General features: G+C 52.8%; 3 protein-coding genes across 3 annotated transcripts; 2 read left to right on the top strand and 1 right to left on the bottom strand.

Annotated features, from left to right (window-relative positions):
• The first annotated feature begins 3,469 nt into the window (after positions 1-3,469).
• WDR38 (WD repeat domain 38) lies at positions 3,470-7,621 on the top strand. Its single transcript, XM_004716457.2, has 9 exons — positions 3,470-3,538; positions 3,920-4,040; positions 4,752-4,868; positions 4,953-5,050; positions 5,323-5,403; positions 5,609-5,728; positions 5,825-5,974; positions 6,214-6,261; positions 6,341-7,621. The coding sequence occupies exons 1-9, from the start codon at positions 3,470-3,472 to the stop codon at positions 6,413-6,415; spliced, it is 879 nt and encodes a 292-aa protein (XP_004716514.1). The 3' UTR covers positions 6,416-7,621.
• Positions 6,667-10,088, bottom strand: RPL35 (ribosomal protein L35). Its single transcript, XM_045290200.1, has 4 exons — positions 10,001-10,088; positions 9,463-9,599; positions 8,516-8,597; positions 6,667-6,847 (listed from the first exon to the last, which is right to left on the bottom strand). Exons 1-4 carry the CDS (start codon positions 10,001-10,003, stop codon positions 6,698-6,700), a joined length of 372 nt encoding a protein of 123 aa, XP_045146135.1. The 5' UTR covers positions 10,004-10,088; the 3' UTR covers positions 6,667-6,697.
• A 5,156-nt stretch (positions 10,089-15,244) lies between these two features.
• On the top strand, positions 15,245-22,648 carry ARPC5L (actin related protein 2/3 complex subunit 5 like). The gene is made up of 4 exons (XM_004716456.2): positions 15,245-15,476; positions 19,527-19,599; positions 20,664-20,840; positions 22,147-22,648. The coding sequence occupies exons 1-4, from the start codon at positions 15,328-15,330 to the stop codon at positions 22,207-22,209; spliced, it is 462 nt and encodes a 153-aa protein (XP_004716513.1). The 5' UTR covers positions 15,245-15,327; the 3' UTR covers positions 22,210-22,648.
• The last annotated feature ends 675 nt before the right edge of the window (positions 22,649-23,323 follow it).

The following is a 23,323-nucleotide window of genomic DNA, read 5'->3' as shown; positions in this document are numbered from 1 at the left end:
GGTTGGGGGGTAGAGAGTGAGGGGGAGGCTATGTGGTGTGTATGCATGGGGTGTGTTTCTGTCCCACACAGTCCAACTGTGGAGAGGGAATTGAATTCTATCTCTGTTGGGCAGGGTGTCTGGGCCAAGTTTTAGCCCACTGGGCCTCAGTTTCCCAGATGTGCCAGGAGCTAATTGTTGTATGTTGTAGAGTCAATCCGACTCAGCCACCCTGGGGGACAGAGGAGAACTGCCACAAGAAGTTCCCTGGAATCATTGGAGGAGCCAGCAGAGCCGCTGGAGGTTCAAACTGCTGACCTTTTGGTTAGCGGTTGTCGGCTTTGGCCATTGTGTCCCCGGGGGTCCTCCCAGGAGCCAGGGACTCACCATTTGCTGCGAGCCCCATGGAACTCATGGCAGGAGAGTCTCATGGAGATCCTCGGGATCAGACAAGCACAAGGGCAAGTCCTTCCCCCTCTGGGGCCTCAGTTTCCTCAGCTGTAAATGCACCTGGAAACTGGGCTCTGTTCTCTCCTGGCTTCAGGCTGAACTAGTCAAGGGCCTTGGCAGCTGCCCAGGCCTCATCCACCGCCTCAGATGGCAGATTTTATTTTCCCAGTAATGTTCAAGTAGTGCCCCTTCTTTAAGCTTTAGAAGATAATTGGGTAAAACACATGTAACATTTACTAGGGGTAACATTAAGCAAATCCACCAATGTTTGCAACCCTCACCACCGAGCTCCAGAATATTGTCCTCCCTCTGAGAGATGATGGATGGATATTTGGGTGACTGTGAATGGTTTGCTGGGAACACTGGTGCCCACGATTCTCAGTACTTATTTTCCATTCCTCTGGGTGCATTGCCCAGGAAGAGAATTCCTGGGTTATATAGTAAAATAACCACACTTGTTCAATCTGTGTACTCAACAAGTCATCAGAGAAGCTGGATTATATGAAGAAGCGTGTGGCTTCAGAATTGGAGGCAGGCTTATTAGCAACCTGAGATATGCAGCCGCTACAACCTTGCTTGCTGAAATCGCGGAAGACTTGAAGCACTTGCTGGTGAAGATCAAGGATTATAGCTTTCAGTGTGGATGACAACTCAACGTAAAGAAGACCCACATCCTCACAACTGAGTCAACAGGTAACTTCATGATAAATGGAGAAAAGACTGAAGTTTCTTGTTTAGATCTCAATCCATGCTCATGGAAGCAGCAGTCAAGAAATCAAACAATGCATTGCATTGGGTAAGTGTCCTGCACAGACCTTTTTACAGTGTGGAAATCAAGCAGTTACTTTGAAGATTTAGGTGCGCCTGACCCAAGCCATGGCATTTTCATTTACTTCACATGTATGTGAAAGCTGGGTATGGAATAAGGAAGACCAAAAAAGAATTGACATAGTGAATGATGGTGCTGCCGAAGAACATTGAAAACACCATGGACTGCCAAAATAGCAAACAAACAGATCTGTCTTGGAAGAAGTACAATCAGAATGCTCCTTAGAGGCAAAGGTGGTGAGACTCTGTCTCGCATACTTTGAACATGTTGTCAGGAAAGACTGGTCCCTGAATGAAGGACATCATGCTTGGCAACACAGAGGGGCGGAGAAAAAGAGGAAGGGCCTCCACAAGATGGAGCCACAGGGGCTGCAGCAACGGGCTCAAACAGGACAACAGCTGTGAGGATGGTGCAGGGGGAGCGGGCGGGCCATGTTTGGTGCCGTTGTACATCGAGCCGCTTGGGGTTGGAACCAACTTGAGGGCACCTAACAGTGATGGCGAAACGACGGAGTCCTGGAGGCACAGCGGTTCCCACGGTGGCCCTGAAGGAGTTGTGGCGGTCTGCTTCCATAATATGATCACCAAGAAAGCCCTACTTCACCGGGGTCCCTCGGAGGCAGAAGAAAAGACACCCGACAACAGCAATAAAATGACAACTCTAAGTTTAGCTTATTGAAGACCTCCCAAACGATTTCCACTGGGCCTTCATCCCTACATTCCCACCAATATTGAGTGAGGGTTCCAATTTCTCCATATTCTTGCCAATACTTGTTTCCCTTTCTTCTTTTTTTTATTATGTTTACATTTTAGCCATCCTAATGAAGTTGAGATGGAGGCTGGTAATATTAGATTATTCGTTGGGCTGCTAACCACAAGGTCTGCAGTTCAAAACCACCAGCTGCTTCATGGGAAAAGGATGAGCCTTTCTAGTCCCATAAAGAGTTATGGTCTTCAGGAGGGTGGAGGGAAGGTGAGGGAGAAAAGGGGGAACCGATTACAAGGATCTACATAGAACCTCCTCCCTGGGGGACGGACAGTGGAGAAGTGGGTGAAGGGAGACGTTGGATGGTGTAAGATATGACAAAATGATAATTTATAAATTATCAAGGGTTCATGGAGGAGGGGGGAGCAGGGAAGAAGGGGGAAAAATTAGGAGCTGTTACCAAGGGTTCAAGTAGAAAGCAAATGTTTTGAGGATGATGAGGGAAACAAATGTACAAAAGTACTTGACACAATGAATGTATGTGTGGATTGTGATGAGTTGTACAAGCCCCCAATAAAATGATTTAACTATTAAAAAAAAAAGTTATAGTCTTGGAAACCCACAGGGGCAGTTCAACCCTGTCCTATAGGGTTGCTATGAATCGATATCAACTCGATGGCAGTTGAGTTTTGAATGGGACTGAATGAAGCAATATGTCACTGTAGTTTTGATTTTAAATTTCCCTAATGAACATCTTTCCATGGACTTGCTGGACATTTGGGTATCTTTTCTGGGTTAATGTCAAGTCCTTAGCCCAATTGTTGATTGGGTTGTCTTTTAACTGTTGAATTATAGTAGTTCTTGATATATTCTGGAATAGGTCCTTATTCAGACCTAGTGATCCTATTTTCTAATGGCATGCATTTTATACACGTGTCCTTCTTGCTCCCCACATGTAGAAGGCAGGGGTGCTTAAGGTCTTTAGCGCTCCCTGGGAACCCCTCAGCTTCTTTTCAGACTGGTTCTTGAGGAAAGAAAACTTGGCTCTCGTAGCAGGCCTTCCTGGGCACCTACTACTTGCCTGGCCCTTTGCTGGGTCCAGCCCTGGAGCCTTGTGCGCAGGGAAGAGGGACCTGCTGGCTCTTGGTAAACTGGACGGCCAGGTGGAGGGAGTGCTGTGTGGGGCTGGCGCGCCCTCTCGCGGCCATCTTGTGCCGCCAGCCGGGGAGGCCTTTGGTCCAGCCAGCAATGGCCAGGATGGGGGAATGCCTTTTCTAAGTGGCCTTTCTGCTGTGGTCCCACCCCGGCACTGAGAGCTGTCCCTCCCTGTCCCTTCGCTGTGATTCCCATGGACCCCACCGCAGCTGCGTGCTCCGCCCCAATTACCATGGAGACCGCTTGTATACCACACCCCCTTTCCTTTTTCCCCTTACATCTGAGGGAGGCCCGCGGGCGGGCCGAAGCCACCTCTTTGGGAGCCCGTCAGGGCTGGACTGCCCGGGGCCCATGAACACCAGGGCCCCGGGGACGCTGGTTGTGGGGAGAGTGAAATACTTCGGCCGCCACCATGGCGAGGTGAGGCCCAGCCCCGCTCTGCTCAGAATCTAGGCTCCTGGCTCCGGCTGAGTCTAGAGGAGACTGTGTTAACGGGAAAGGTCCAAAGTGGACGCCCCGGCCCTGGGTAGGGGCTCTAGCCCCATTCCACCCTGGGTCTGGCTCGGGAATGGACCTAGGCTATGCTGCCACAACTAGGTTCTACAGAGCGGTGGGTTCTGGTTCTAGAATAGGGCCAATCGCTTCTCAGCCTTTTGCTAAGATCAAGGGGAGAATGGGACCAAGCTCTGGCCTCAGGCTCCTGGCGCAGTGTTTGGGGTTTGTCCTAGAATCTAGGATCAGAGATGAGCAGACAGGTGTGTCCTGTCTCTGGGTGGGATAACTTTCCTTCTTTGCTTCTAGGTCAACTCCTCCGCCTTCTCCCCCACCGGCCAAACGTTGCTCACAGCCTCGGAGGATGGCTGTGTGTACGGCTGGGAGACGCAGAGCGGGCAGCTGCTGTGGAAGTTGCGTGGTCACGCAGGTGGGGCTCCCACAGCCTGGATGGCGTCCGAGGCCCATGGGTCTGGCCTGCCATACTCAGTGCACACCGACCTGGCCTGGGCTCAGAGGGCAAAGAACCCGTGCTCTGTAAGGTCGACTATGAGTGGTATCAACTCAGTGAGTTTGGGGAGAAGAGGGCCCGGTGCTGTGGTGCCCTGGTGAAGTGCTCAACTGCCAACTGAGAGTTTGGTGGTTTTATGTCGACCCACAGGGTCGCTATGAGGGGGAATCGACTCTATAGTGAAGGTTTCTGTTTGTTTTTTTTTTTCCTTCTGTTTTGCTTGTTTCAAATAGACTGATACTTCAAAAACTTGGGGGAAATGGCAGTTATCTTTCAGTTACCCTTTCTCATCTTTTTTGAAGCCTCCGTACAGCAGTAACTATAGCATAGGAGAGAATACACAGGGCCTGGTACCCCAGGAGGATGCCATAAATGTAACTGTTACCCTCATCCTGAAAACCACAGGACAGGTGAAAATTAGCTATCCATAACAGGGTAAGTTCAGGGAAGCTCAAAGGTAGGGAAGAAGCTGGGCTGGGTCTTCTAGGCCTTTCTTAATGGAGGGCTCAAAAGAGGTCCTCATACAGGGAAAGCTGGGGAGCCAAAGCAGCTGGAACAGTTAGCAGGGGTTGGACCTCAGGAGTAGGGCGTGGAGGGCAGTATTGGGTCCCGATTATGGCACTGCCTCAGGTCCTGTGAAGTGCTGCCGCTTCTCCCCTGATGGCAACCTCTTCGCCAGTGCATCTAGGGACTGCACCATCCGCCTGTGGGATGTGGCAAGCACCAAGTGTCTGCAGGTCCTAAAGGGTGAGTGTGCTGGGTCAGCCTTGGAGCCAGAGCTGTGTCCTATGGCACCTCCTTCCCTTTCCAATGCTGGGTTGGTCCTTACAGGTCACCAACGAAGCGTGGAGACCGTCAGCTTCAGCCCAGACTCCAGGCAGCTGGCATCAGGTGGCTGGGACAAGAGGGTGATGCTCTGGGAGGTACAGGTGTGTGGAGGGTCAGGGCCCAGGCAGACACCTCCCTGTGCTGGCTGGCTGGCTTGGGGGGTCCCACAGCTTAGACCTCTTGCAGGTCCACAGATGACACTCAAGACCCCTCTTCTTATCTGGCTACTGCTCTGCCTGGGCTGCCCCTCTTCATTGTCCTCAGGCCCAGGAACCCGTCCTAGACCTTATGGTATTTAGCCTGGCAGTCCCCAAGGAGGCCCTAGGTTTGAGCTGAAACCTGGCACCTAGGTTTTTTGGTTGCTTCTCTCTAGTCAGGTCAGACATCACGCCTATTACAGGGGCACCAAGACTGTGTCCAGAGCAGTGACTTCTCACCCAGCTCCAACTGTTTGGTAAGCCCATGCTATTCCTGCCCTGGACCCCACCTAGGAGGCCCTATAGGAGTGATCAGATGCAGGGGATGGAATTCCAGACCTTAAGTGGGGGAATTCATGGGGGCATTCCCTCATTGTGAAGATGGGGGCCAGGCAGGCCTGTGATACTTTCCGAGTTGGCAGAGTGGGGCCAGGTGGTCTGGGCTCATAGCAGTGCCTCTAGGCCACCGGTTCCTGGGACTCCAGTGTGCGCATCTGGGACCTGCGGAGCACCTGCCACCACAAGCTGGAGGGCCACAGCAGTAACACCAGCTGCGTGTGCTACTCAGCATCCGGCCTGCTGGTGAGCTGGATCACCTGGGGTCTGGGATGGTCCCTTACAGGGTAACATTTTGAGGTCTCCAGAGAAGAGACAGGCACACTGCTGTCTGTCATCCAGGCATCTGGTTCCTGGGACAAGACCATCCGCATCTGGAAGCCCCAGCTGGCCAGTTTGCTTCTCCAGCTCAATGGCCATGTCACCTGGGTGAAGAGCATAGCTTTCTCCCCGGATGAGGCATGGCTGGTCAGCGCTGGCTATTCCCGCATGGTAACACCACCCCTCCTGCCCCAAGTGGCAGGGCACCAAGAACTCAGTGGTGGCAGTAGCTTCCCGGGCTGATCTGGACAGCTCCAAGACCAAACACTGGGCTTAGCCATTAAAATGCATCCAGATGACAAATCCCAGATGGAAGGGTTAGGATGTTGCCTGGGACTCCTGCCTAGAGGATTTCAATACTAGATTGGGTTGGGGAGGCTCCCTTCATCTTCTAGGATTTCTCTTCCCAGGTCCAAGTCTGGGACTGCAAGGCTGGGAAGTGCATGGAGATGCTGCAGGTAAGACTGTGGCAGGCCCCCGGGGAGGGGGGAGCAGGCAGGTCGGGGCTGCCAGGGCCCAGCACTGTGCATTTGGCAGGGGGTCCTGGATGTGGCCCACACCTGTGCCTTCACGCCAGACGGAAAACTCCTCGTGTCTGGAGCTGCTGACTAGCCATGCTGATTCAAGTCACCTCTGTGCCACCACTCCCAGACCAGCACGCTCCCACCCTCAACCCCACCATGAAGCGGTGGGCCTGGCAGAATGAACCAACAGAACAGACAGCTCCATGTCATGGGCCAAAGTGATAGCAGCAGAGCACCCAGCAGACTCCAGAAGGCAGGACCTGAGCAGGGGCCCGCTAAACCCACTGGGCACATGATAACCACAGCCAGGCCCCTTCCCCCCAAACACAAAGCAACCGCTCAGCCGGTTTGTTTTATTGACACACAGGGCTCAGGCCTTGACTGCGTACTTGCGCAGTGGGTACAGCCGCTCCTTCCGCTGCTGCTTCCTGGTCTTCAGGCTCTCCTCGTGCTTGTTGAGGCGACGGCGCATGGCCCGCGTTTTCTTGGGCCGCAGATCCAGGGGCTTGTACTTCTTACCCTGGGATGAGGGGAAGCAGAGTCCGAGGACCAGGGTTTCAGAGCCAGTTGTATTGCGCAAACGAACCCACCAGCTGCTCCACGGGACAAAGAGGCAGTCTGATTCCAGAAAGACCGACAACTTCAGAAGCCCCCAGGAAGCAGTCTAGGCTGTCCTTTAGGATAGCTGTGAGCTGGGATCCAGACAACAGCAGTAGGTTGGCAGCAGCTAAGGAAGCCTCAGGCAGCTTGGAGGGGGGACGACGTGTGCACGCACGCGCCTTGGTTAAGGGAAGTCCTAGTTTTGAGTGCAACTGGAACTCACACCCAAGACAACAGGCTCCTTAGTGGGACCACTTTCCCCAGCTACGGAACCACAGTCCAAGGAAGGGGCACCCGCAGCATTCTGCCATCTGGGGCCTACATGACGGTGTGGACACCAAGCCTGCCCCCAGGGCACCCATATTAACCTCTAGAGGCAGGGCTGGCTCACACACCACTAACTCCCAGGTGAAGGGCTCCAGACCAAGACTATTTTCACAGGTTTTTGTTCAAGCCCCAGCCCACCCCAATTCTTCGGGCTGAGGCCCTCTGCTAGGACTGCAGTCCCTGCCCAAGGAGCCCTCGGCAGACAAAAGACACAGAACTGCAGCAAGCCAGGGGATTCCGAGGCAGGAAAATACGTGTCCACCCGCACAACTCAGTGGCCCCAGCACAAGCGCAGCAGGTAGACCTCACCCACCTCCCCGGCTGTGAGGGGATCTGACCAGGGCACAGGGCACCCACTAGAGGGCCACGAAGGCCTACTCTTACAGGCCACCACTCTGCAAGGCCCCCTCACAGAGCCTACAGGGACCCCCAGGACTATGTGGCTTAGATTGCAGCACACGCCCAAAAAAAGAACCACCACCCTGGCAGTAGCTTTACCCTGTGCCCATGACCCTCTTCCTGGCTGCTGGCCCTCCCCACGACAGGTGTGCTTACAGTTAACATACCCCACTTGGGTCAATTCTTTGAAATAAATCCCATTAACAGCCGGTCTCCTGGTTCTGCTCCAATCCTGATACACTGACTTTAAGGACAAGGACGGAATCTAAGGCTGAGGGACCAGAAGAAACCAAAACAAGTTCACTGCCAACTGTGAGTCGACTTCAACTCACATGACAGAATAGAACTGCCCCCCTTTGGGCTTCCCAGGACGTAAACCTTTGCAGGAGCAGCAAACTTCATCTTTCTCCCTCGGAGCACCTGGTCGGTTCAAACTGCTGAGCTTAGGCTCAGAGCCCAAACTATGACCCAATGTACCACCAGGGCCCAGAGAGCCTGGGTACCTTTCAGAAGCACTCAAGCCCCTCTCACCAGATGACACACTGCTTGTAGATGACTCGAGGCTGCTAAGTACCAAGCATAGATTAAAGCAGTCACTCCTCAACTACCTAAGGCCACTCAGCTGGTGGTGGTGGTGGGGGACACTTGGACTCCCACCACAGAAACAATTCCTTGACAACTGTAGCACTGAAGGAGCGCCACGTGCCCAAGAAAGATGCTAGCAAAAAAGTCTATCAACTCCAACCAGAGGAAGCCTCAGAAAACCAGCTCAGCCCGGGCAAAGGCCAGTTACCCGCCCTCCGGGAGGAGACCCACTCCCACTGCCTGTGGGCACCCCCTCTCCTCTCAGTCTGAAGTTTACCTTGTAGAACTTCCTGAGGTTCTCCTTCTGAGTCTGGTTGATGACGGTGAGAACCCGAGCAATGGATTTGCGGACAACTCGGCTACAAAACAGAGACAGCCAGTGAAGATTAGGAAGGCACATAACACATCCCAAGGCTGTCACCCTGTGGTACAGATTCCCCAGGGGTGCAAGCAGGAAATGAAGGCCAATTAGGTGGCATCCTCAGAAGGGTCTTAAGGAAGAACAGCAAATTGGAGAGGTGCAGACATTGTAAAATCTCTGAAATGAAGGCATCTGCCCTGCCGGCCATGCAGAAGCCCTACCCAGACACCGGAACCAGGTTAGCACCATATAGGCAAGACCCAGGTAGTTTTGGGAATGGGTGGGAGCCATGGACTGGGGGACCACCACAGGCTGGGCGACCACGTGAGCTAAAGAACACTGGCAAGTAGCATTGCTATTAGTTGGGCAATGCGGCCAGTGTCCGGGGTGTCTCCCCAGTAGCTGGTATACAAGGTAAGAGGGATTCAGCATGCAACTGCCTAACAACTCCCCAACTCTTTCAATCCCCCACCCCCAGGGTTTTAAGATGTGCACGTGGGGGGGGGGGTTCTTTAAGGGGAAAGACTGAGAGGTGAGGTAACCTGCCTATTCCTATTAAGATGGGGCAGAACTGGGATTTGTCCCCAAGTCTAGTAAGTGCAAGTCTCGGATTCTATGCCACACAAGTCAAACACTCCAGTACAGCTTCAGTCAGGGCGGCGAGGCCTCTCTCCGGGTGGAAGCATTTACAGCGGATCTGCGACTATGCTCAGTTCTCACGGCGGGACCCCATGCCAATCTGGGTAAGGTATGGCATTTAGGTCTACGGATCCACGGGAAGGGCATTTAAATATCTCCCGAAGCCAACTCCCCAAAGGTACAATCGCCCCACCCCCGCCATTCTAAGAGACTGGGCCGCTTACATTTTGGAGAGTTTGGACGCCGCGCCGCCTGTCACTTTGGCAACGCGCAGCTGCGACAGCTCCACCTTCAGGTCGTCGAGCTGTTTGAGCAGCTCTTCCTTCTTCTTGCCGCGAAGGTCCCGGGCTTTAATCTTGGCCTAGGCGCGAGAAAGGGCCGAAGTCAGACACCACGAGGGGCCATTTCGCCGTCTGCCGTCCGGGCCAGGCTCGGGAGGGCAGCGTTCGCCAGTTCGCGGCCACGAGCGCGCCCGAGCCCGGCGCAAGGGCAAGGCCCCGGCGGAGTCGCCGACGCTCTGGTGGACGCGCCCTCATCTAGGCCGCAGCCTGGAAGACTGGACGAACCGGCTGCAGTGAGCGCGTCTTTCCCGGGCCGGTGGGGCGGGTAAGCCCGGGGAGGCAGTAACAGCGCCAGGCCGTTCCGCGCGGCGCTTCCATTGATCTGACCCACAGAAAGGGTCCTGGGGATCACCCCACGCCCGTCATTCCATTCCCTGACACCCCAGAGCACGAGGATGGCACCCGATGGCATTGCCCTCACCATGGCTGAGCTTTAGAATCCTGCCGCCGCCTGGTCCGAAGCCGAGGGAAAGAGAAAGGGGGCGGGGCTGACCTCTGCAACTACTGCCGGGTGACGGAGGGCTGGACCAATGGCACGGCGGCCAAGGCTCTCTAGCCCCGCCACTCCACCCCACGCTCTGAGAGCCTTGGTACGGCCCACCCAGCCCCGCCCCGTGGAGCCAGAGCCCCGCCCATTGGGGGGGGGCCTCCCTATCTCCGGTGCCCTGGACCCGCAGGGACCCAGAGGATTCTCAAATCCCCTTCCCTGTTAGCAGGTTTGCAGGAGAAGCCATAGCAAGGCACGAATTTGTCTATTTAATAATTCGTTCGTTCATGTATTCGTTTCGTCTGATCCGCTCTTGAGTTAGGCGCCCTGGACTCGGAGGTGGGGATTGGCCGAGACGAGTCACGAAAGGTTTCAAACACGAATGAACTGTCTGGAGGTGGAAGGGGAGTGGTGAAGGCAGACTGCTACAGTGTGATCTCTCTGCGTAAGTGTCGTTCTTGGCAATGCCCCTTTGGCTAGTGAGTCCCACCTAGTGCCAAATTGTTCTGTCAAGAACTAGCTGAGACCCTCGGTAAATCCCTTTGCCTCACTGAGCCTCACCTTAATGTTCTCACGTGTGAAATAGGTACGTGTAAATTTACCTTTATAAAAACCTTTAAAATATGAATTAGGTGAAGGTGTGTGGAGCAGATCATGAATTTTACATGCAACGATTTGTACACATTTTGTTTCAATTCATCCATTGCAATCCCTTCACTGTAGTGTCACTTATCCCACTTCATCCTTGTTTTCTGCTTCCTTTTCTACACTCCTGTACTTTGTTCCAGGGCAAATCCTGCCCTTTTGATCTTAAGTAGTTGCCTGTTCTAATACCTCGGTGAGTTCATATCAGACCTGAGAAGTAGCTAAGGGCGATATAGTCTTGGGGTTCCATCAGTCTCTATCTGACCAGTAAGCCTGGTCTCTTATGATTTTGAGTTTGGTCCCACATTATTCTACCACTATATCCAGGGCCTTCTAATGTGACCTTTGTATAATAACTACTCAAAATATTATCTGTACTAATGCCCTCAGTGGAATGAAGCCTTCAGCTGGGCCCTTAAAGTTGAAGATGAATTCACAAATCAGAGCAGGGGCTCCAGCCTCCTGCCTGGGACCCAGCCAGCAAATGTGAACCAGTGTTCCCCAGCCACACCAGTGCTATTAAGAGATACACACTGCTCTCAGAGGTCTGCTTTCGTCAGGCTGGAAGTTCCCTGGGAACGGAACCATGGCCAGCACCTGATTTGGTCTTTTGAATATCCAGACTCAGCACAAGGACGCTTGCTGGATGAAAGAATGAATCTTGCCTCAGACTGCATGAGGCTGGCTTCCAGGAGCTGGAGAAATGTGGGAAGAGAGGGCAGTGAGCAATCCTGGCTTGACTTACCTAGTCTTAAGTAGAAGTCTAAGGACGCATGGGGACTTCTTATTGTTTCAAAGACTTCTATTGCTATTAGAGCTATTGTGTACATTCTTTCTGAACTTGGAAGTCCTCAGTGACTTCAGGCTTCGCTTATGCTTACATGCCACACCTAATCCATCAGCAAATCTTGCCTACTTTCAAAATATATCTGCTTTTAACCTCATAGGCACCTTCTGGTATGAGCTATTGCTAGTCACCTGGGTTATGGGAGTCACCTCCTAGATCAGCCCTCACTCGATATGATTTAAATAGTTGCTAGAAGGGCCCTTTCTAACTCAAGTCAAAGCATGTCACTACTCTTAGAATTTACAAAACTGTTCCATCTAAGGCCACCATTTCCCTTGCTCACTGCTGTCATCTTTTTTACCTCTTCTGTTCCATTATGGCCTTGTTCCTTCTGGAATACATTAATAAACCTATCCTACCTCTGGGCCTTTGTCTCCCCCTTCCACTATCGCAGGTCACCTCTTCAAGAATGCCTTCTTTCCTTTGATCAACTGAGCACAACGGGTTGTTATTGTGTGGTTCAAACTATGCTCTTGAAGCTCCCATTGGTGACTGGATGGAGCTGTCAAGTCTTGTGGCCCACCAAAACAGTTTTGTTAATGCAAACACTATATAGGACCTTTGTGGGGGTAGGGCCATGCAAATAAGGTGCATGAATCCCTTGGGGGGGGGGGGGATTACTGTAGTCAGTTTTGCCATCCCATTAGGCTTCTAGGCTTATGGGAACCAATCCCAGAAGATATATATGGGGGAAAGCTCACTGCCATCAAAAAGATTCAGGAGTGGGACATGTTCTTTGAGTCTGGGGTCCCTGTGCTGAAAATCTCCTAGAACCTCCTAGAGTTGTAACACCAGAGGTGGTGAGACGTAGTGGCAAGCACAGCACAGCCCAGTGGCAGAGACAGAACCAGGAGATTGGCATGAGATGTCAAAGTGGGCTTGCTGGACCACAAGGCGGTTATAGGGGGTACCAGTCCATAGAGTGAGAAGCTTGCTGGCAGGGTGCAGTGCTCTGGGCACTTAGCAGCTGCACACACACACAAAAAGTTTTGGAATACATACATGCCAAGACTGAGGAATGGTGGGTATCTGAGAAGAAACTGTCCTGATCGAAGAACTGTTATCCTTTCTCTGCTTTTTCCAAGTTGATTCTGATCCAGAATTGTAACCTGTTACTTCCCTACTGAGTTAGTTAATTGTGCCAGCCTGGCCGATAATCACATGTGGTGCTGGTTGAAAGGCAGAGGGATAAATGGGTGGTGAAGCCTCGCCTTTTTAGTTCTCGGGTCTCTTGTTTTGTGATGGTTGTATCGGTGCAGCTGCCTTAGCAGTTCCCTGCTTCAGCTTGCAAGATTGACTTCCTCCAAGACATCCCCAAGGAGAAGCCACATGGATCTATCCCGATGCAGCCCTGGGTGCTGGAGCAGCCATGTGGAGACCCTTGCCAGTGCTGAGATGCTTACACGTTCACGGACTCAGCTTTCCTCCTGCAGTCGGCATCATTGCCTCTGTTTTGTGAGGTGGAGGACTTTGTGGACTGGTGTTGGGTTAATGGGTTAATGTTGGACTTGTGGGCTTGGGCAGCATTGGGTTGGGATGTTTTTGTGATGCACCTTTTCTTTACATAAAACTCTCTCTTATACGTGAGTCGCTGTGGATTTGTTTCTCCAAAGTACCTAGACTAATACACCTACTAAATGATTATAAGTATGGTGTGGGAGTTCTGACTTTGAAATGAGTGCTATCAAACCCAGCAGAGGAATACCGCGGGCGGGATGGTGTCCGGATTGGCTTAACAGTTGGATAGTAGAGGTAAGTCTAGCCTCCACCACACAGGACCTGTGAAGTTAGGGCAATGTCCGACACTTTGCCATTTGGATGCCGTAAGGTAACACTTGTGAATTTTCTTTTTTCAGCTTTTATTCATCCCTGACATAGTATGATTTTATCCCCCCTGGTCTCCTTGAACATGAACAAGAGCATTACTTTGTTTACTAGTGTGTTTTGCTTTCTTCTAAAATTGGCAGGCTGGTGAAAATCCCTTTCCATCAGGATGTTTTGAGTATCTGAATCTCTGCTGTCTTGTGGCCTGCCTAGGTCACCAGAGTTCTTCTCCGATGAAGATCTGAAATGGAAGTGGGCTTTGTTTACTTCCAGGAGCCTCAATACTTTAATTCACCACCTATTTACCTTGTGGGAGTCTGTATCTTTAGTACCCCAAAATAGGGGACATCATATTCTGCCTATCTGTATTTAGAACTGTAGATACAGTTCAATGATTAGCATTCAACACGATAAACAAGAGTCGTATGGATTTCATTAACTATTGGCTTTTATTTTAAAGATACTATTACATGAAAACAAAACCAAATTTATGTATCAACTAGCCTTTTGATTAACAGACCTCTCAAGCACCTCTGAGGGGCCTTTAAAAAGGTTATGGAAAAACGGAATGGACAGGTGACGGAATTTTGTCATAAGTTTGGGAAGTCTCTAAGTTCTTGGTGCCCCTGACTCTCCGCTCCAGCTCTGCTATCAGCACACTCTCCAGCTGGGACCCACTACTCAGCGTGCACCCACCCCTTCCTCAGCTACCACGTGAAGGTAACTACCACATATGCAGAGTCACACCTTCAGTTCCACAGTCTTCAGCGTCTTGTCTCCGTCTTGCAGCCTCAGGGTTAAGTGTGGGAGCATTCAAGGTGTTTTTTTTTTAAACAATCATTTTATTGGGGGCTCTTACAGCTCTTATATAGCAACCCATATATCAATTGTATCAAGCGTATTTGTACATGTTGCCATCACTATTTTAGGAACATTCAGTTTCTATTTAAGCCCTTGTTATCAGCTCCTAAGTCCCCCCTCCCTCCCCCTCATTTGATTTCTTTTTTTTAAATCGTTTTATTAGGGGCTCACACGACTCTTATCACAATCCATACATACATCAATTGTGTAAAGCGCATTTGTACATTCATTGCCCTCGTCATTCTCAAAACATTTGCTCTCCACTTAAGCCCCCGGCATCAGGTCCTCATTTCCCCCTCCCTCGCCGCTCCCCCCTCCCTCAAGAACCCTTGATAATGTATAAATTGTTTATTTTGTCATATCCTGCCCTGTCCGACGTCTCCCTTCACCCACTTTTCTGTTGTCCGTCCCCCAGGGAGGAGGTCACATATAGATCTTTGTAATCGGTTCCCTCTTTCCAACCCACTCTCCCACTACCCTCCCAGTATCGCCACTCACACCACTGGTCCTGAAGAGCATTCAAGGTTCTTAAGAGCAGAGACCTACACTCCGACTCATCACCCAGGGTTTATGGCAAAGGTTTATTTTTCTCCTTACAAGAAGTCGGACTGGCTTAACAGGTAAAGGATCTTTGTCCCCTCAGACTTGGCACTGGCCACCCTGCGCTAGCAGCTGTATGCACACACTGCTCCTTCTTTGGGCCCGGGACTTCTCGGGGAGAAGAGAGAAAGCGGAGAGCGGGCGCACGTGGGGCGTGGGAGAACGGGGCTCGGACTGCCCCACACGGAAGCCGCGCTCACGTGCCTTTTCGGGTGGGTGGGCGCCAAGGGAAACCGCACTTGACTTACCTAGCGTTTCCAAGCCTCCCACGTCGCGAATCCTCCAGACTCCGTTGCTTCCGGTTCCGGCGTTTCCCGGAAGTGGGCGGGCTGCCGGCTTGTGCGCGCGGAGGAGGAGGAGGTATCGGGCGGCCGCTTCCCGCCCCCGAGCCGGAGCCCGAGCCGGAGCCGGAGCCGGAGCCGGAGCCGAGGGGAGCCGTGGTTTGAATCCCAGCGGAGCCGGGGAGCGGGCGGCGAGCCCCGCCATGGCCCGGAACACGCTGTCCTCACGCTTTCGCCGGGTGGACATTGACGAGTTTGACGAGAACAAATTCGTGGACGAACAGGAGGAGGCGGCAGCGGCGGCAGCCGAGCCAGGCCCGGATCCGAGCGAGGTGGACGGGCTCCTACGGCAATATCCTTCCCCGGCGCGGCGGCTCAGGGGCCCTGGAGCCCGGGTCTGGTCTCCCCACCTCCCCAGTCCCCAGATCCCTGCCTCCTCTGGTCACTCCCCTGAAACCCGGTGCCCTCCCGCACGGGTCACCCCATTGATCCCAGCCCCAGCGCCTCTGATTCCTGGCCCTGGTGCCTCCTCTCGGCTCCCGACGCCCTCTGCCCCTCTGGAAGTTCCTTCCGTGGGCGCCCCATTCCTCCATCCCCTCCCTGGCCGGAAATGGGGCTGGGTGGCGGGAGGGGCAGGTGAGCCGCCGCTGAGTAATGGAGCAGCCGAGCGGCTCGGGGACCTGCCCGGTGGCCTTCGTGGGCCGGAATGCAGCACGGCCTGAAAATAAGTGGGTGAACGGCTGCGGGGAGAAAGGCCGCAGGATGGAGTGAGATGAAGCGCCCCTCACCCCAGGACCCCCGAGTCACTGCCCCTCAGCTAAAGGCTTATGGGCACCTTCAGCACACCTTGGCCTTGACCTCGGTCACACTCAACAAGTGCGCCCTGGCTTCCGATGCTGTTCGCAGTAAGCAGAGGCAGAAAGGAGTGGTCCAGAGCTAAGAGAAACCAGACAGCGCCGAGGGAAATGCCCAAGGAAAGCTGTTCTTGTGGCCACAGAAAACAGGCATTTAGAAAGCAAGATGAAAAATAGAGGTGGATGTCACCACCTGCTTGGGCAGGTTAGCACAGGAAACACTGATTCTCCCGGAGAGAATCTGAGCTTTATTCAAACGGTGTTACAGGAAGTCGCCTCCCGCCCGGAACTGGTCAGGGCCGAGCTGGAGGCTCAGGGCAGCTATAAATCAGCTTCTTCATGTTTGCTCGGTGGACTCAACCTGGGAAGTTGGCCTTCACCCACTGTTTTCAGGACGAGCTTTTGGAACGAAACCCCTCAGACTTGGTCTGCTGGAAAAAGAAGGGATTTAAACTTGTATTTCCTGCCCTACAAGGATCACCGTGCATACTCCTCTGGTGAAATGGGGTCGTGGGAAGGAATCCCAGGAGAGAAGGCTGGTTTTGTCACCTGGTGCAGGGCTCCAGAGTCAGGCCTTTCATATCGCAGATGGGGCAGATCAAGGCCCCCACAGGTGTCGCCTGGTTTATTCTCTTGGTCCTTGCTGCTTGGGGAATAGGTTCCTTAGGACAGCCTGGAGCCTGCGGCTGAGCACATCGGGGTGGCGGCGGCAGTTTTTCCACTAATGGGAGTGGCAGAAACCTTGTCGTCATGGAGAGTGTACCTTTTGGGGTCAAGGAAGAGAAGAACTGAAACCCTGTTAAGTTGGGGAGGGAGGAGGATGGAACTTGTATTTCTTGAATCCCTCTCCTGTGCTAGCTCCTGGACGTCACATGCGCTCACTGACTAACCTGCAGCAGTTCTTCCGAAGAGGGCGAGGAGGGGCCTTGGGCTAGAGCTGTATCAGACAGCGGCTCATGGGGGTAGATTACAGGGCAGAAATGGAAAGAATGGGAGTGCCTCCACACAGACCCAGGCCTGAGAGCACTTGCTGTGTGACCTTGAGCAGGGCCATACACTCGTTTTTCTGGTAAAGGGAGGGGAACCATGCCGGCCTCATAGGCTCCTTGGGAGGATCATCATAGGATGCCACCCTAAAAGGGTCTGGCATAGGGTTGGGCACCCAGTGAGTGTCCCAGACCCCCTCCCCACCCCCCCCAGCTTGGGTCTACAGGGGATGATAACACTTGGGTTTGGAAGCAGGCAACTTGGGAGTGAAGTCCAGCTGGATAATTTTGTTTTTCCACCTTGGACCGGTCATTTCCCTTCCTTTGGATCTTAGTTTCATTGTATTTAAAATGGGAATAGTGATCCCCTGGCAAAGGGTTGTTCACAGTGAGATGACAGCATCTGTCACGGGATTGGAGGCCTTGTAGATATGTCAACAGAGCCTAGCTCCCTCACTGAAGCAGCATTTAGAGTGGTGGTTCTGCCTGTGAACTCCCCCCACTTTGATGGTTACAACCTGGTGGTTTGGCTACTGGAACATCTAGCCGGGGCCAGGATGTCACTAAACATCTACAACACACAGGACAGCCCCCGTGGTAATGAGCCAGCTGGGCTAATGTCCCCGTGCTGTTATAGCTGAAAGACCCTGGTCTAAAGGAGTCTGGGGACTGGGCAGGGTTCCCACAGCCTTCACTGCCCGTACTCTGAAAGAGCCCAGTGTTCAGAGACCAGTTTAGGCACTGCTGTGACAGCAGGGATGCCCTCTCTGCTTCCTCCACCTGCCTAGCTGCTGAAGGCCCCCTGCCTGTCCAAGCCCTCTGAATGCTTAGCAGATGGGCCAAGAGAGTACTGCTAAAGCTGGGACTCTTCTGCCCCGTGACAGCTTTGCCAATCAGGCTAGGTTCTAGTGAAGAGCCTGCAGCATGATGAGTGCCCCCTGAGGGGGGTGGGTTCCTGCTTATTGTTTTAGACCAGAGGTTAGCTAGTCATCTTGAACTCAGGGCAACCCCATGGGTGTCCCAAGTAGCATTGCTCTGTATGGTTTTCTGGGCTATAATCTTTATGGAAGCAGAATGCCAGGCCTTCCTTCCATGGAGCTAGTGGGTGGGTTTGAGTGATCAGGCTTTAGGCTCACGGCTCACAGCTCACAAACTGCTCACCCAGGCTCCTTTGTATCCCCAAACCCAAACTCACTGCCACCGGGCCACATCTGATTCATAGCGACCCTGTAGGACAGAGTAGAACTAGAATCGGTCTTGTAGGTTTCTGAGACTCTGGCTTTCTATGGGGGTAGAAAGCCTCATCTTCTGAGGAACAGCTGGTGGATTCAAACTGCTGATCTTGTGGTTAGCAGCCCAACACTTAACCTATTACACCACCAGGGTTCTTTTAATTGCTTTAGAGACCAGATGAAAGGGTTAGGAGGGAGAGGATTTCAGTGAGTGATATCATACTGCCTGGAGAAGAGGAATTCCACAGCTGAGAGAAAGGTGGATGGACTGCCTCTCATCTGGAAGGGGAGCCTCCCCTCCCCTCCCTGGGGCCGGGAGACCTGGGGCTCCAGGTCTGGTGGCAGTCAGGGTGGGGCCACACTGGGGAAGAGGAGTGATTCGCCTTTTTCTGCTCACACGTGGGTATCACTGCGTGAACAGGAGTGGAGACCTGATTGGGCAGAAGCCATTCCTTGTTCTATTTTTGAAGCTTTTTGGCTGAAGCCAGTGTTTCAGATGAGGAAATGAAAGTTGGCTGATGTAATTCAGTTTAAAATAGGTGTCACCTTTGGGGACCTAACCCAGATTGCAATTTTCTCTTGCTGGGAGATTCAGAACTCGGCAAAGAATGGTGACAAGACTGCAACTGAAGTTTGCAGGGGAGCCTTGGCTTATCTCTATTGGAAAGGGTTCTTTGAGGTACTGAGTTCTCCTCTGGTGGCAGTTGGGCCTTCACTGGCCAGGAAAGGTCTTGCAGAGCCACTTGCGTCCTGGCTTGTGTCAGTCGAGTGTGCCCCCTAGGGTTTCTCAGTGATGAGTTTTTCAGGAGACCACCAGGTGCTGTTTCTGAGGCCCCGCTAGGTGGACTTACCCGTCCAACCTTTCCATTGACAGCCGAATATAGGAACTCTGTGCGCCATCCAGTGACTCCTAGATCTTGCAAGTGCCAGCCTTTCATTTCCTGAGCATTAGGGACAGGATGGGCTTGAAGAGCTGGCAGACATCTGTGGCTTTGTTGTCATCTAATGAGAGCCATCACCCCCAGTGACTGTTGGGTCCATGTGTAGGTCAGATTTGGCTGCCATTCACACACCTAGGTCAGTTGCTTTGCTGATAACTTCCCATGTATGTGCTAAAAAGCGGCTTTGAGCAAGAAGTGTAAGGAGACAGAAAGGGCAATATGCAGGGCTGGCAGGGTGCCCACCACCCAGAAGCCAAGAAGTGTAGCAAGGCAAGGGATCGTTGGGAGATCCCAATTGATTGCTCTCTTGCACTGCTTTGGAAATGAGTTCACTAATGACAGCATGAACACGGCTTGTGCCTAACCATCCTTAACATGTGGCGCTGCACAGGGGACATGCTTCGGGCCTTCCACGCCGCCTTGCGGAACTCTCCTGTCAACACCAAGAACCAAGCTGTGAAGGTAACAGGGTCGGGCATCAGGCTCAGCTCTGCTGGGCCTGGGGACTGTGGGCTTGGCAGCCCCTCAGCTGGAGCGTGAGTTCCCTGGGGCTCTGGGCAGTGCCTAGTTCTCTGCATCAAGGAGTAGCTGCCAAAAGAGTGACTTGGCAGTAGACAGCACTGCCACAGAAGCCTCCTGGTGTCCACAGACATGGAGGCTCCTCCGCCTTCAAAGCTGTCAGTGTTCACAGTAAATGCTCCCCAAAGAGCCTTCTCTCCTTCCCCCAGGGCCTCCTGGGGTAAGAAGTTAGCCCAGCCCTTTGCAGATTAGCAAAACAGATAAAAATTAGCTTGCTGGGTGAGACTTCGCTGGGGCTGTGCCTCATAGGCTAGTAAATAAACTTAAGCTGCATAAGGACTTTTTAGAAAACGTGTTTATTGTGCATTAGGTGAAAGTGGACATCCTAAGTTTGCTTTTCCAATCAATAGTTCATAGACAAATGGGTTCTGACTTACATAAGGAGTTAAGTGCTTTTAAAAAGTCTCCCACCTGCGTACAATAGAGTGAGAGCATAAAGCTGCGCTCCCGCCCGCTCGCTGCACCACCACTAAGGTTGCCCAGCATTTGGTCTGGCCACAGGCTGTCCAGCTACCTGAAGCTTGACTTTGGCTTCGTGACAGAAGTGTCACATCGCGATGTAGCCAATGGCTGCACCTGCTCAGGTGGAGGGAAAGGTTGACCGGTGGAAGCTGCAGACAACTCAAACTAAGCGAAGGTCTTCTGACAAAGAGCCTGCAAAGTCTAAGGCTATTGCCCTCGGGAGCTGCGTTGCTTCTCCCCTGTAAGCCATGCCCCTGCCTCTCCAAAAGAAGTGGACCAATTTACGGGATCGTTTGAAATGTAAATAAAATTTTCATTCCCCGCCCCCACCCCCCCTTTTTTTAAAGTAATGGATGTAAATTAGAAATGAGATCAGGTTTCTGGCAGGTTCTGACCACTTGGCCGGTGGTCCTGTGCCTGCAATGGGAGATAGCTGGGCCTGGGCTGTGGCTCTGGGCCTCATTCCTTCTCTCTTGCCACCCTAGGAGCGAGCCCAGGGTGTGGTGCTGAAAGTGCTTACCAATTTTAAGAGCAGTGAAATCGAGCAGGCTGTGCAGTCCCTGGACAGAAATGGCATTGACTTGTTAATGAAGTACATTTATAAAGGGTTTGAGAAGCCCACAGAAAACAGCAGCGCAATGTTACTCCAGTGGCATGAAAAGGTACGTGAGCACATTGCCCCCCTACGCACCCTCCCCCACCCCCAACACATCCCAGGGTTCAAGCCCACGGGCCGGGTGTTTCAAAACAGGGCAATCCAATAGTCGTGTGAGGATGAGGGGCCATCCTGGGACAGCTAAGCACTTAGCTCCAACATCAGCCACTGCGTTCTTTGTAGTGGTTGATGCAGGGCAGGACAGGGTGCCTCAGCCAGGCGACTTTGCATGTTAGGAACAATGGGTGAGGCACAGGCTAGGAGTGCTGGTTGGCTGGGGCTTGGCCCTGACGGAAATCACTGCTGAGTGGTCCCAGGGACACAGACTTATCCTTCCAGCCGGAGACAGCAGTGGGTAAAGATGTCACAGGTACTTCATTCACCTGAAGCAGAAAACACTAGGTCGGTCTTCCCTTTGCGTGGGTCATGAAGAGGAGCAGGGCCCTTTGCCGAGCCCATCTCCTCCTTTGGGCCACTGTGCTCTGCCCACCCTCTGCTCATGCTACTCTGAGCTGTTGTCAGCTTGCGCCGCCATTTGAGCAGGCAAGCAGGACATGAACACAAAGTCTTTCTAAAGGGTGCAGGCCTGCCTACTTACAGCAGGGCCAGTGGCATTGGCATTGGGCTGTGATTGTGGCCTTTGGGGTCTGCTCAGCTTCCCATCTGGAGAAGCCCCTGGGCTTAGCAGGCGGTGGCTGTGGTGCTCAGGGGAGCTTAGCAGGTGTAGAGGCTCTAAGCCTCTATCTTCCTTTAAGGTGTCTTGGTGCCCAGACCTGTCTGGTATGCCTATCGAGAGCACCAGAAGGCAGCTTTCAGATAGGTGAGTGTGCATTGAGGAAGTGGGTAGGTAAGCACTGGCCTGTTGATTCCAAGGTCATCAGTCCAAACCCACCAGCCAGTCCAGGGGAGAAAGATGAAGCTGCCTATTCCCGTCAATACGCGCAGTCTCTGAAACCCTACAGAGCTTTCTACTCTGTTCTACTGGGTGGGAATTGGCTTGGGGTCAGTGTGCATGTACATGCTTGGGCTCTGCCTGCAGGCTGGCATGCTGTATTTCTTCAGAGGGCAGACCTGCAGGGCTCTGCCATGGGGGTTGCTCCCAGGACCCAAGCGACCAAACTGGCTCCACCACTAGGAACTCTCAGGGCCCTTTGGTCCCAGGAGCAAGCTGCCGCCTGACTGTCCTCACAGGAATCCCTTTTCTTTTCTGAGGGTCTGCGCTGGCACCCATGCAGGGAGTACATGGCCCCATCTCCCTGGACCCCTTCCTTGTGGCCAGGGCTCCGTGATGACACGTTTCCTTTTCCCCACAGGCATTAGCAGTAGGAGGACTGGGCTCCATTATAAGAGTTCTTACAGCAAGAAAGACTGTTTAAAACCAAGACTCGTGTCACCTGGAGAAGACCTTTGGACGCACAGGCTGGTGAAGAAGGGCTTGACCACGGACCGTCTTCTGAGGAACTCCAAGTGAGCTATTCAGGACCCGTGTCTGCTGGGATGGATTTTTTTTTTCAAGGTGGAGGGAGAAATTGTCCTACTGTTGGGTGAACCCTTTGCAGGATCTGATAGTCTTTGTCTACGAGTAACGCGGAAGGGACGTTTTCTGCCTGTACCAGAGTGGTAGCCAGCCATGTCAGGTGTGCTTGGGGAAACGGGGGCCATCCCAGGGTTGTGATAAAGGGAGCACGTGTTTCTGTGACGTGAGAAAGCCCGAGGGTCTGTACAGTCCTCCCGCCCTCCCCAGAAAGCAGCCTCTCTCGGGCTCATTGTAAAGTGCCTGCTGCATCAATAAAGCTCTTGGCTTATTAGTATCCACATCGCAGTGTGTTTTGTGTATGTTATGAATGCTCACGAGCGGTGGGCAGGAGAGGCCAATGGTCCTGGGGCCCCACAGGTGTCCGGGGTTAGACCTGCTGGGCAGCTCTGTGGAGCAAACATGGAAATCAGTGGGACCAGGCGGTGGGCTGTGGGGCTGCTGGCTGCCAGAGAGGGGTTTTGTGGAATCACTGTTTCTTACTCCTCTGATTCGTATTGTAATTTTGGAAGTCATTGAATAAAGTGCCAGATGTTTAAGAATTGATCCCCGTTTGTGTGACTGCATTTGGGAGCCCTTCCAGGTGGGCCTCAGGTTCATCTGGTCACAGGCCTGATGCCACTGTGCTGCAGAATGCCCTTGTCTTCACTACAATGACACCGTCTCTTTAAAAAACAAGCCAGAAATAGGTCGAAATCACAGTGCATGTGAGAAAGCATCCTTGGGCCCTGTAACTCTGACCAGGACAGCAAGTCCAAACTGCCGCGGGCACTCTGTTCTTCATCTGTATTCATGAAGTTCCTCTCGTTCACGAGGCCCTGGGAGCCAGGTGGATGAGGAAGGGACTCTCTGGTTCCCCCTCACCCCTACAGCTTCTCTGAAGGATTGACACCAGTTTTGGGAAGCAGGGCTGGCCTTCATTCAATTAACATGTATTGGTTTCCCACGCCTAATCC

This window comes from Echinops telfairi, unplaced genomic scaffold (assembly GCF_000313985.2).
Source record: "Echinops telfairi isolate 266 unplaced genomic scaffold, ASM31398v2 ScPeMD7_32;HRSCAF=126, whole genome shotgun sequence".
In the NCBI taxonomy this organism is placed as follows: domain Eukaryota; kingdom Metazoa; phylum Chordata; class Mammalia; order Afrosoricida; family Tenrecidae; genus Echinops; species Echinops telfairi.
The sequence above is the reverse complement of the archived record's forward strand: the minus strand, read 5'-3'. Positions and strand labels throughout refer to the sequence as shown.